The 13,955-nt window shown below is 39.7% G+C and overlaps 1 protein-coding gene across 12 annotated transcripts in view; it reads left to right on the forward strand.

Annotated features, from left to right (window-relative positions):
* The window catches only part of dst (dystonin), a 116,752-nt gene that overhangs the window by 99,740 nt on the left and 3,057 nt on the right, over nucleotides 1-13,955 (forward strand). For 9 of the 12 annotated variants that reach the window (XM_060871875.1, XM_060871878.1, XM_060871886.1 and 6 more), the window contains 21 exons: nucleotides 91-246; nucleotides 471-668; nucleotides 1,309-1,437; nucleotides 1,894-2,064; nucleotides 2,779-2,934; nucleotides 3,037-3,243; nucleotides 3,807-3,926; nucleotides 4,485-4,654; nucleotides 4,876-5,035; nucleotides 6,306-6,500; nucleotides 6,913-7,041; nucleotides 7,517-7,660; nucleotides 7,967-8,155; nucleotides 8,273-8,402; nucleotides 8,569-8,732; nucleotides 8,820-8,982; nucleotides 9,152-9,306; nucleotides 9,393-9,467; nucleotides 9,881-9,898; nucleotides 11,976-12,093; nucleotides 13,709-13,899. In XM_060871875.1, the coding sequence (XP_060727858.1) occupies nucleotides 91-246; nucleotides 471-668; nucleotides 1,309-1,437; nucleotides 1,894-2,064; nucleotides 2,779-2,934; nucleotides 3,037-3,243; nucleotides 3,807-3,926; nucleotides 4,485-4,654; nucleotides 4,876-5,035; nucleotides 6,306-6,500; nucleotides 6,913-7,041; nucleotides 7,517-7,660; nucleotides 7,967-8,155; nucleotides 8,273-8,402; nucleotides 8,569-8,732; nucleotides 8,820-8,982; nucleotides 9,152-9,306; nucleotides 9,393-9,467; nucleotides 9,881-9,898; nucleotides 11,976-12,093; nucleotides 13,709-13,899 (3,138 nt within the window). The other 3 variants (XM_060871887.1, XM_060871879.1, XM_060871877.1) reach the window with 3 other exon arrangements.

Genomic DNA, 13,955 nt, shown 5'->3' on the forward strand with positions numbered 1-13,955 from the left:
ATAAATAAAAAGGTATTTATGCTTCTCAACATTGGCTTTCACTCACACTCTGGATCTTTACTGATCATGGATGTCTCATATATTTTACAGCACAAGCTAGAGGGAGCCTTGCTGGCTTTAGGGCAGTTCCAGCATGCCCTGGATGAGCTTTTGGCCTGGCTGACTAATACAGAAGAGCTGCTTAGTGGACAGAAGAAAACCAGTGGCGACCCCAAATCTATTGAGATAGAGCTAGCCAAACACCATGTAAGTCCATTCGAAATATAACATTTATATTTATATGTATTTAAAATGTAATGTAGTCTATGGTTATATTTATGTAACATGAAATTACCACACAGCCACCAGACAACAAATGTTTATCATTATGGATTTGCTAAGATTATCACTATTTTGTGCCATGAAATCTGCCTTTTATTTTAAATAAATTGTTTGTGATCTACAATATAAATGTCATTGTTAAACAACAGGTGCTGCATAACGATGTATTGGCCCATAAGACGACAGTGGAGGCAGTTAACAAAGCAGGCAGAGATTTGATTGAGTCCAGTGCAGGAGAGGAGGCATGTGGCCTGCAGAGCAAGCTGGAAAACCTTAACCAACGTTGGACAAGCATCCTAGAGAAAACTGAGCAGAGGAAGCAGCTTTTAGACAGTACCTTACTCCAGGTACTACTCAGACACTCCGATTAGCTTAATGGCAGCCTCAGGATAGCCACTGTCTATAATTTAATAGAATCAAACGTAACTGAGACACACCCATTGGTTTTAGCCAGATTCTGCTTTCTTCACAATTTTCACTTCTGTGAACTTCTGTGTAGTACTTGGTACTAGGAGTCTGAATACTGTGCACAATTTTGGTATTTACTGCGCTCTTAACACAAGTGTTTTAACAGCTTTTAGGATTTTCCAGCATCATTTTATTTTGTTTTCATTGTAACAGCAGTTTTGTAAGAGTTTTGATGCAGTTCTTCCGTTCTGAGAGCTCATCATGTCAGCTTTTATATAAATGCCTTATAGCTTATATTATGATCTATTAATACATTATCAGTACAGAAATATTAATTTAGTCCCTATATAAATATTATTTTTACATTCAACACAGTGAACACAGATGCGGTGCAAAAATGTATATCTAATTAATGCTGGCCCAGACAATATTGTCATAGCTCACAAACATGCCTTTTTATTCATCCTAGTTAAAAATGAAAACATCCATTTTAATCTAAACTTCTTCATGCTTAAAAACCTGCACTAATGGGAATAATGCGGACTCCATTGTTGTGAACTTGGCTGTATTGCGTTGTAGGCCCAAGGTTTCCATGGGGAGATTGAAGATATGCAACAATGGTTGAAAGACACAGAATGTCAGCTGTTAGCATCAAAAGCAGTTGGAGGCCTACCAGACACGGCCCGCGAGCAGCTTAACACCCATCTGGTATGTATTTAAAACACCAAAAGGCCTGCTGCTGATGGCAAGCTTGAACACATTTTATCACACCCTGTTCAGAGCTTTTTTGGTGAATAGCAATTTAGATTGCACTTTTTTTAGAGGCTTTAATAAAGCTAGACTTAAAGGAGAGTATATTCAGAACATATGTTTATTGGGGCTTTAGTCCAGACTATACAACATTGTATTTTTAATTCCTTCTTGATGAAACGGCTTATATATAATAAGTAGTTCCACAGACATGCAACTTGGGCAAACGTTTAGCTTCAACTTACACCAATATGGGAAAATTTAGTTTTCCAAAAATTAGCCCAACTCTGTGATAACATTTATCTTATCTCTTTTGTTATTGTAATGTAAAAAGTCTACAATAGAGTATTAGTATTCCCTGTTGTCCTTTCCCTTTATCTGTCTTTAAAAACATTGTCTTTTGTGTATGTGTAGGAGTTATGTAGGGCGATGGAGGTGAAGGAAGAACTCTACCAGAAGCTTATTCACAGAGATCAGCAGCTGAAAGCCATGACCCCGGAGAACCAGGACAGTGGTACTGAGCAGGACCTCCTCAACCTTCGAGAAAAGTGGGAATGTGTGCAGTCCAAAGTGGCTGAGAGAAAGGTGAGGGCTGCTTTAATAAAAAAAAAAATCACTTGGTCCCATGAAGGAAAGGATGTGAATTGTGATGATGTCAGAGCGACTGTGGTCAGACGGTGTGGGGGTAGCTGTGTATAAAAGCGGGATGAAACATAATGCGCTGTGTTAGTGGAGTGTGTTATGCGTCAGTGCTTATTAAGAGCGGTGTCACACCTTGAAGAAAAATATAGATTGGTTTGGTTCAGACATGTTCTAACCCAGATCTAATGCTCTTTGATGGATGATATCAGATTTAATACCTGACTTCTGAACACAAAATAGAAAGCATTGTTTTATTTATTAAATAACATGTATATATTTCAAGGTACTTTTGTGAGAGCAGATTTGGCCTTGACTTTTTCAGAAAGGCTCAGTGAAGCCATTTATTTAATATTGTTAAAGGTTTTCCAAGGCTTGTCAGCTTTCACATAAGAAAGCTGCTGTGTACCAGATGCACTGTGTGAGTCACACTATTGAATATTGAATCAAAGGGCAATGTTTTTGTGCCTGCAGGGGAAATGTTTCTTCTACACATCCTCTTTTATTTGTCATTATAGCACTGAGAGATCAACACTTCCTCTCCCTGTTCAATCACAAGCAGATCTTGATGCTATTTTGGCTGTGCTGATATAATTATGGTTTGAATAAGTAAATCATGGTGTGCGCATCTGTGTGTGTGTGTGTGTTTGTTGTATCTAGGTAAAACTGGAAGAGGCATTAGCGATGGCCACAGACTTTCATAATTCTCTGCAGGACTTCATTAACTGGCTGACTCAAGCAGAGCAGACCCTCAACATGGGCTCTCCAGCCTCTCTCATCCTTGAAACTATCTTGTTCCAGATTGATGAACATAAGGTGTGTAAATCTAATGTTTCTGACGTTTTTATTTGATACATTATTTTATTTACCAGTAGTTTTATGTTTACATAAAATAAATTAATGCATGTTTCTCTGCAGATCTTTGTGACTGAGGTCAACTCACACCGGGATCAGATCATTGAACTGGATAAGACAGGCACCCACTTGAAATACTTCAGCCAGAAGCAGGATGTGGTTCTGATTAAAAACCTGCTTCTAAGTGTACAAAGCCGCTGGGACAAAGTAGTGCAGCGTTCGGTGGAGCGAGGACGCCTGCTGGATGATGCGAGGAAGCGTGCAAAGCAGGTGTGGACCTAAACAGTGTCAAAAAAGTTCAAAAGTCTTTTAAAACAATTCTGTTAGTTACTATTATTTTACCATACAGTAAGTACAGGGTCAAATGCATTTCATGTGGAACTGTGTGATTGTACTTAGTCCCTAGTTCCTTGTTGTCTTATATAGCTTTATGTCTTTATGTTGCACCAGGGACCTGGAGAAACATTGTTTAATTTCACTATGTACAGCAGCAGCCATATATGGTTCAAATGACAATAAAGAACTTTTTAAAGAGAGTCAATCAGAACATATACATACTGTATTTAGTAATAAATGCTGCCTATTCAGACACAGAAGTAATACGAGAGCTAAGATTTTACTGCCATTATGCTGCAAGTTTCAGGCAAAAGCTGGCCAACTGGCATGGTCTTTCTTGCTTCAGAGCTTGTCTTTAGCATGATGGATGCACATTACAGTATATCAGCACTCGGATACTTTGGTGTCTGTTCAGTGATGCATTTCACCCCAGAATGAGGTTCACCTTAAACATGAACTAGCTACAGTATCCCATAAACATTCTATTTTTCCCGCAGTTCCATGAGAGCTGGGCCAAGCTGATGGAGTGGCTGGAGGAGTCCGAGAGAGCTCTGGACTCAGAACTGGAGATCGCTAATGACCCAGACAAGATCAAAATGCAGCTAGCTCAGCACAAGGTGACTGAATCTCACCACACCATTTCACTTTGTAAACCACTAATTACACACTTCCCAGACTCCTGCTGAACTTCTACACCTTTGTGTTTCTCAACCATTTCCGTTTACACGTTTGTAATGAAGTAGTTAACTACCATCCTGAGTTTCATTAATCATGACATAAACCAGCTGCACTCTCTCATCTCAGTTTGCCGTGTTACTTCCTGTGCTGGAATCAATCTCTCACACTGACACGAAGAGATCTCAATGGAATATTATCATATTGACTGCACATGCCTTTTCCAATTATAACCAGTAAAATCATTGTCATTTTGCCCTGGAAAGAATATTGGCTACTGATTCAAATACTGTTGCTGTGTTCTTTAAAAGGTAGCATGACTCAGGGTTGTTGACAGTAGAGGAGACATCACAGTGCCATGTAATTAACAGCTCAGCAGTGTGGACTCCACAGATCCCTTCGCATTCTGTCAGCTCTGCTGTGCTATCAAACTGCTGGTTTCACTATGTGTCCTTGAGGCTAAATGTTAAACCAGGCTGAATGTTCACTGGCTCTTATAGGATTTCCAGAAGGCCCTGGGTGCCAAGCATTCTGTTTACGACACCACCAGCCGCACTGGCCGAGCCTTGAAGGACAAAACCTCACTCCAGGATGACAACCAGAAACTGGACGGCATGCTCTGTGAGCTAAGAGACAAATGGGACACGATTTGTGGCAAGTCTGTAGAAAGGTAGGTTTATTTTTTCTAAGCTGAGTAATATTCGCTGATTTATTATATTTTCAGGGAGGTGATCTGTAGTGAAACTAAAAGATAATTAAATGGATTTATTGAACTTAATTGAGCATTTTAGCCTATAAAAGATTCCTATTCATTTTTGTAAATAATTTTCAATGGAAAATGCATTGACTTGAAAAATGCAGTGTTTGACTTCAGCTATTGTTTTCTCAAAGGCAGAACAAGCTGGAGGAGGCTCTATTGTTCTCAGGCCAGTTCACTGATGCTCTTCAGGCTCTGATTGACTGGCTTTATAAAATAGAGCCTCAGCTGGCAGAGGACCAGCCTGTGCACGGAGACATTGATCTGGTGCTGAACCTCATAGACAGCCACAAGGTACTGCTGGCCCTCTGACTGTGTACTTTACTGTAAAGCACAACTGCGGGATTTCTCAACTAGTCTAAACAGGACCCATAACTGCATTGCATATCTGCTTAAATATTTGTTAGACTTAATATAACGCCTCAATAGATTAGTTTCGAAATATACTTTCATGTTCTTCTATTTTTGGGCCTTCTTGATTCTGTTATGGTTTGAGTGTCAGTTTTCTTTCCCTCTGCTTCTTGTCCAAGTTTGTCACTGGTTTCAATTAGACAGCATAGCTTAATCACTGAACAAAACTTCATCTCCACTTTTCATTCCCCCTTTAAAAGTGCCTCTTTTGGCCTGTCTGCTTAAAGGTTGTGCTGCTCAACTTGAAGGGACTTGGGCACAGATTACTGAATCTGCAGTGTGTTTATAAACGCCTCTTTCATTTTTCTACTAATCAGTGATGATTAAATCACTTGTTTTCTGAATCAGACTTAAACTTGAGAGACAGAATCGGGTTCATGTTTCTGTTGGGGTTGGAATTAAATTCAGACTGAAATGGATACTTTTGGCTTGTTTGCTATTTGATTTGGTTTCATAATGCACATTTCATACTCCACAATTGCGTGAACCAAAAAGCAACCATAAAATGTTGGCTAAGAACTGCAAACATGCTTGTAAAATCCCATTCACTGGTCACTAATATAGCATTTGAAAAAATCTTTGCTAAGAGCATGCAAAAATTACCTAGCCGGTAACAAATCGTTATATAAATAACTAGTTTAAAACAATTTGTTTATTTCTCCTTTCTTCCATTGGTCCAGACATTCAGAACGCATGGTATTTCTGTCAATTGGCCCATTTTCACAGGTGAAATATGACTAACTGCTTGTGGACACCTACTGTATCACACCCAAATGTGGACCTTTTGTATAATGCCTTTGTATGCTGTGTACAGTTTCCCCTTCAGTGGAACTAATGAGACAAACATGCTCCACTTTTCTTGTTCACAAATCAACTTTCATAAATGACATGTTTTGCTAATTTTGTTGAGAACTAACTCAAGAAGATATGCTCAAAAAGAAAATAATGGTGTGATGGTCAGGTGTCCACATACATTTGGCCATGTATTGTAAAAATACACATCATTTTTGTCTCCATTCCTGCAGTCTGTGGACCATCTTCCTCAGAAGAAAACATAGCTAGAGTAATAGACTCACAATGTAAACGTTGCATATGTGGAATCACCCTAAAATTGTATTGTATAAGTGTTTGTGTGCGTGTTCACCTCTTACAGGTGTTTCAAAAGGAGCTTGGAAAGAGGACAGGCTCTGTACAGGCTCTGAAACGTTCAGCACGTGAGCTGATTGAGAACAGACATGATGACTCTTCCTGGGTCAAAGTACAGATGCAGGAGCTGAGTTTGCGCTGGGAGACTGTGTGCTCGCTCTCTGTGCTCAAACAGACACGGCTGGAACAAGCTCTGTGTCAGGTACACAGTCACACCACATTACAATTCAGCCAAGTCACATTCTGTCTTGATTGTAAATTCAGCCTGTTTTTTTTTTTTTTTTTTGTATATGCAAAGATTGATCATTTATTTTCAGCATTAAACTTATTTTGCTATGCTCAATTTTTTTGAACAGCATTCTCTATATGAATGTGTATTTTGTTAACAAAACGTTTTAATGATGACCTAAAGTAGCACTGTGCAATGCATATTAACAAGGACTTGACTTTATAGCTATTAAACAAAGATGATTTGGTCCTACAGTATTTACCTTTCATTTGATCTGTGTGCTTGCTTCTCAAATCTGTGAGGATATTTTATGTATCATTTCTTAGACATGAATCGATGAGCTATAAATATATATTTTAAAATAAAAGCCATATGTTCTTTTCAGGCAGAGGAGTTTCACTCGACAGTTCATATACTGCTGGAGTGGTTGGCTGAAGCAGAACAGAGCTTACGTTTCCATGGGTCTCTGCCTGAGGATGAAGAAGCCCTGCGTGTCCTGATTGAACAGCACAAAGCAAGTTGCACCACAAGGCCCACATACACATCACTGCCTTATAATTCTTATAGATCTGCAACGATCTGCCTTTAAATCAAACTAAAGAAAGGACACATTGTGGTCTACAGTAAATACAATTCTGTATTTTCATTTATTTCATTTGCTCCTCTTATTTCCAAAACTACGCTATAAGTTTTACATTATCTGCTACCCCATCAGCGAACCAGTAAAGTAACATAAACCATACATGGCCACTCAAGCTGAATTAGAGCTGGCCAAAACAGGACTCAAACTCTAATAACACATATCCCTTGAGCATGATCTCATATCTGAACCAAGAATAATTTGTTCCACATAGTTTTCAACAGACATTATTCACACACACGGAAGGAGGGTGGATGGGAAAAGTCTCACTGGAACATCTGTGTAAATTCTTATAGTTTTGACTTTGGTGTTGCCATTTGCCTAATGATAAGCACTATGATCCGTGCAGGAATTCATAAAGAAGCTGGAAGAAAAGAGTGTGGCTCTGGGCAAAGCCATCAGCATGGGCGAAGACATCCTAGCTATCTGCCATCCAGACTCCATCACCACTGTGAAACACTGGAACACCATAATTAAAGCACGATTCGAGGAGGTGAGTCGTTCCACTCGACTCAGTTTTTTACATTTTATTACTTATATGTGGTACAGCTTATAGCGTGTAGATTTTAGTACTGATCAACTACACAATTAATGAGGTCGACGTACATCTATATTACAGTTTGCACATAAGTAATTCCATTAAGTAAGAGAAGAATAGTAGGTGTAGCTAAGAAAACTCTAAATGTGTACATGCCAAGTTTTCACCTTTGTATTTAGTGTAAGCACACTTTTTGCCTAACATACATATCTGTATGTTATAAATTCAGCATCATTTATTTGTGTATTTGCTGCTGTTCAGGTCACAGCGTGGGCACGGCAGCATCAGCAGAGGTTATCTAGTGCTCTGAGTGAGCTTATGGCTACTCAAGAGCTCCTGGAGAATCTGCTGAGCTGGTTACAGTGGGCAGAGACCACCGTCACAGACAAAGACAAGGAGGCGCTGCCTCAGGAGATCGAAGAGATCAAAGCTCTCATCACTGAGCATCAGGTACCAGTGATAAGCACAAAAATGCTTCATCCACACCAATACTATTCAGTTCCTTTCTACAGTGGAAAGCTATTTGCTGTTTTTGGGTTTGAGGCCTGATCTGGTTTTGCGTTTCAGACCTTCATGGAGGAGATGACCAGGAAACAACCAGATGTGGACAAAGTCACTAAAACTCATAAAAGGAAAGCCACAGCTGATGCACCAGTTCAGTCTCAGATTCCAGTATTGGAAAAAGGAAGAACATACCGTAGGTTTTGACATAAATCCTTAAACTATTTTTATGTTGTGTTTAGCACTAAATACAAAACTTACGTTTATATGTTAGCTGAAATACTGGACTTCAAAGAGCTGCATTTTCCTAATAAGAATGTGTAAATAAGGCCATGCTTGCTAATATCCTCTGTGATAATCAGGAAAGAAATCCCAGGCCCAGTCCATGTATCCAGCAACAGTCCAGGCACAAATAGAGACCAAGAACCCCAGAGTGAACCTGTTGATGAGTAAATGGCAGCAGGTCTGGCTTTTGGCACTGGACAGGAGAAGAAAACTCAACGATGCTCTGGACCGACTAGAGGAGGCAAGTTAGAACGGCATGCCTTGCCAAATAAGCAAAATTCTACGTGTGGTAATTGTGATTATAACCTCCGGTCCTACATCTCCCCAGCTGAAAGAGTTCGCCAACTTTGACTTTGATATCTGGAGGAAGCGCTACATGCGATGGATGAACCACAAGAAGTCTCGAGTCATGGACTTCTTTCGGCGCATGGATAAGGATCAGGATGGCAAAGTCACCAGGCAGGAGTTTATTGATGGGATTCTTTCTTCAAGTGAGTAAAGTTTCCTTCACTAGTTCTAAGACTAACTTAGCTTGAAGTCAGAAAGATACCATTTGTATTTGGGATTAGATATTCAATATTAGCTACAGTATGGTTGAGTTATTCCTTTAGTTCCTGAAAAACAGACCAGATTATTAATTCCTTTCTCCGCTCACTGTAGAGTTTCCCACCAGTCGACTGGAGATGAGTGCTGTAGCAGACATTTTTGATCGTGATGGTGACGGCTACATTGACTACTACGAGTTTGTTGCTGCTCTGCACCCAAACAAAGATGCCTACAAACCACTTACTGATGCTGATAAGATAGAAGACGAGGTAAGCTTGCAAGTCACATTTTTTGTGACAATATATTTAGCTTTTTTTTTTTATTTCTCCAATTTCTAATCTATTTTCTTTCTTAGGTAACACGCCAAGTGGCAAAGTGCAAGTGTCCTAAACGGTTCCAAGTTGAGCAAATTGGTGCGAACAAATACAGGGTAAGAAACCGATCATATTAAGATTGACATGCCTAGTATAGAGTTCATACCTACTCCTTCTCAAATGTGAAGGCAATTCAAGCATGAATCCAAAGCAAGTCTAGTATCCTGCAGCGTAGAGTAAAAATGTGGAAAATTGGGAGCGTGCCACTGGCTTTTGTACAGTTACTACTTCAGACAGACTCAAGCAATCCTCATTGCTTTTTGCCAGAAGGAATGACTTCATAACATTCTCATGTGACGTTAAATTTTATACTTTTTAATGCGAGGGCAAGGCAGCTGCCAGAACACTTTTGACCCTTTACACCAGTAAAAATATGGTATGTTGATAAATGCTCTTGTAAGGAAAATGCAATGTGCTGTTCAGGTAATGTTTTCTAATTGATGTCTTTTTATTTTTCTCTGTTGTTCAGTTCTACCTCGGAAACCAGGTATACACACAGTGCTGCTTTAATCTTGTGACTGCTTTATTTTTTGCTTTCACTGATTTTCTGTCAAATACTTTTACCTGATTTGCACCTAGTCGTTACTGATCTCAGAAGCCGATAAGCAAACACTAGCTTTTTGTTTCGAACGCTCATTGTTGCAAACTTCATTGAATTTTCCTGTGGGTGGGTAGGTGGTGAATGAGAGAAATGGACAGAGAAAAAGACAGACAGGAAAACTGCTTAGCATTTTGTCCACCTGTTTACTCCTACCATAAATGGTGTGGATTACTGCTACAAATATTCCTTAAGGTTCTCGGGTGTAGAACATTACTTTACCTTTAGTGATTATTAGTTTCAGATTAATGCCAGCATGAGCAGACTAGTTTAAACTGAGGTCAGCACAGAGTGGGAGTCCTCCATCTTGGATCCTAAGTTATGTAGGCAGAAAAGGAATGTTAGTCCTTTTTAGGAAGTTTTGACATTACCATCGTGCCTATCTGCTTTTGAGTCACAGTGCATTTCTAACAACCTTTTTTCTCCCCCTCAGTATTTAAGTTGATTTGTGTTCATCTTCTAAGAACTTTGAAACATAACATTGGTGCTTGCTTTTTATTGCCTTCCCTAAATAATAACTAATACTTAAAAAAAAGGCTTTGAAAGATTGAAAATGCTGTTGTTGACTTATTTTGGGAATATACTGTAACTAACACTGAAATCATGGGCTACATGCTTTCTCGAGGTCCTGCTTTGTGAAGATGCACTGTAACTCAGCTGATTATTTTGGTGGAGTGTTGGGGGACTGGGAAATTCATGCAAACCTCATTTTTCCTTTGCTTGTGCTCAAGCCTTTTGTTTTTTGCTGTCATGTGCACCAGTTTGTTAAGTTATTGCTGTTCCATATCAACTGAAACAATTCTTTTGACAGTTTGGTCTGGTTCACTGCTTACATGATCCGTTAATCGTCGATGAGAGTATAACAAACAGGGACAATCAAAATCTAAACTCCCAACTGCACGTTGCTGTTTTGGAAAGCTGTATCCTGGTAAATGGTCATTTTTAAGCCGTTTGTTGTGCATCTTTTTTTTTATCAGTTCTTATCTGATCATGCTTCAAACCCCATCTTCTATCTGCAATCACCAAATTCACCAAATAGTGACATTTGAATCATTCCGGTTCTCACGTTGAGAGAACGGAGGCCAAATTGAGGCTCAGCAAGAGGGTCATCACTGTGTGGGAGTGTGTTGATCATGTGGAGTGTTCAAGCGTGGAGTCCAGCCATCTTTCCATATTGTTTTTATTGTGTCATTGGAGCTTAGCCACATTGGTTCTGCATCAACGTGAACACACATTCTCTATTAGTATGGTGGTTTCTAGAAAGTGCAACCTTTGTATTTATTGTTGATTTGTGGAAAGATTTCTGTTGGTTTATTATTTGTTTTGGAACAGAAAGCATGAAGCCATAACTTACTGTCTTGTGAACCACACCATGGCCATATCCAACTGGCAAACTTTATTTTGTTGTTGTTAAATAATCAGTAATTTTCTACTTACCCTCAGTCTACTGTATAGCCTGAAGAGCTATTTTTAGCATCCGAGTTGCTTCTCTGAAAGACTCACAATACTGCAGCACACTCTAGTGGTCATCAGCTTGACGCTTGTATCTGGGGGGAAAAACCTCAAACATTCAAAATTCTTAAGCATAAATCCCAACTCTTAAATAGTAGATACATAGCCAAAAAAAAAAAAGAAAAAAGGTTTGTCCCAGTTGGAGTGACCATTCATTTCTGTTCTTTGGAATGTTGTGTTTATGTCCAAAATAGTTCTCTCAGCTGGGTAACAAGTGCAAACAGGACATGTATCTAAAGCCTAAACTGAGCACATCTAATTAATATTGTAATCATTCATCACTATGTCTTCATTATCGTATACATAAATAACAATGGCTAAAAGAAGAGCTCAGAATATGTCACATTGAAATGTCCGGTTTGTGTTGTTTCTCAGTCTGTGTCTTTATGTCCGTGCTGTGTGACTTTCACACTGTGACTCGGTATTGACTCACTGCTCTCTGTTCCCTGCTCAGTTTGGAGACTCACAGCAGCTCAGGCTGGTGCGGATTCTGCGCAGCACTGTTATGGTGCGGGTGGGAGGAGGCTGGATGGCACTTGATGAGTTTCTAGTAAAGAACGACCCATGTAGAGGTAACGGAGGCCTGCGTTTCATTTTGATGTTTGTTTAAAAACATCCCTTGCTACTTAAAAAGTGACACTGAAATGACTTGGTAGTATATATGTACTGTTTATCCGTAGATTTCTTTTACTGACTTTGTATTATTATCTTCTTCATGTATAGCCATGTACTACTAGCCACCTTTAATGTTTATAACCAGGTTATTTGGTCAGTTACAACACCATGGCTGAGTCTTCTGCCTCTGCATTCCGGTTGGCTGTGTATGAAGTTCTGAAAGCTTGCTGTCATGTTCCTACAAAGCAGCTATCTCAGTATTCTACTCTGTCTTTCTCTACTGTTTTCCTGCTGAATATACCCAGTGTTTTCTTTGTGCTAAGAACCCAACTATCATTTCTTCTAGTTCATCACTACGGGAGTAAAATGTTGCGCTCGGAATCAAACTCGTCCATTACTCAGTCTCCTATAGGTTGGCAACTCTCACACTTTCTCTCCTTGCTCCATCCCAGTGGTATGTGTGCGTGTGTGTGTGTGTGTGTGCACCTGAGTGTTCCTGCTGGAGTGATGGTGTTCTCATTAACATTAATCCCATGCTACTCTCCCTTAGACATCTCTTGCATGCACTTGTTTGTTGCAGTGTGTTTCCAGGCCAGTCTCTGCTCTCTCTCCATGCGTACGCTTTGTTTATTCCCAGCTCTTTCAATGCAGTCTGCTGGAAAATCTTACTTTCATCTTTGCTCTAAATTGGGCTTGATTTTCTGTATATAAACATTATGATCAAACAAATACAGCTAAAACTGGTTAGTCTTATTTAGGGATGCATTGATGCCATTTTTGTCAGACTGAATGCATTTTTTTAGCTTGTTAATACCGTTACTGATAAATTGCCAACTTAGTATTAAGCGATCAGGGTTGCTATGGAACATTTTATTTAGCACTGTTTACTTTGGTTGCTACAGTGTTTTATGTGCAAGATGTTACTCTATTTATAAACCCCATTTTTGGGATCATAAGGGAATAAGAATAGCGTCTCTGAGCATGGTCGTTAAAAATCCATGCCATGAATTTCATTCACACACAAAATCTAGTCCCACGTGAGCAAAGGCGAAAGGAAGTGCATGTGTGTCAGTGTTCACAGAAACTAAATGAGTTATTGAAGAAAGATGCTGTGGAAGCTCCTCTTGATATTTTTTGCAGTACCTCTAAGTGAGTGTCATTCTGTATCTACTTGCCTCTAGAATCATGTACCAGAGCGCCCCCACCCCCAAACGTATAAGCTTGGTATCTGATTCATACTCATGTCAGTATTGCTGCATCATCCATTGTGTTAATTTACTAATAGCCAGCAGTAGGACATGGAAAGAGACTGTCAAACAAGTTCAGTAGATTATACAGAATGCCCATATTTTTGTCATCACATGTCAGTGACGTGAAGCTGCATGCCAAGTGCTCACCAGACTCCTCATCTCATTACAACACATTTGCTTCAAAATGAAGTGTTCATTTGGACCCATTCATGGAATGGTCTCCTCTTTGTCCAGTCTCTCTTACTGTCCATTCCATCCACTCCATATGAGCAGTGTGTGTTCCTGATATGCTGACTCCTTATTCTACTTGCACTCTATATAGCCAAAGGCAGGACCAATGTGGAGTTGCGAGAGAAGTTCATACTTCCAGAAGGCACCACTCAAGTGATGGCCAGCTTTCGCTACAGAGGTCGAAGGTCACGGCCGTCCTCAAGGGGTGCCTCACCAAACAGGTCAAACTCAAGCCACAGCTGTCCTGCACAACCCAACCCTGCTGTGCCCGGTACACCGAAGGTGGGTGCAATTTGTTCTTGTTACTTTTAAAGAAAGCAGAACATTAGGGTCTTGTG

The sequence above is a fragment of the Tachysurus vachellii genome, chromosome 6 (assembly GCF_030014155.1).
Source record: "Tachysurus vachellii isolate PV-2020 chromosome 6, HZAU_Pvac_v1, whole genome shotgun sequence".
Classification (NCBI taxonomy): Eukaryota; Metazoa; Chordata; class Actinopteri; order Siluriformes; family Bagridae; genus Tachysurus; species Tachysurus vachellii.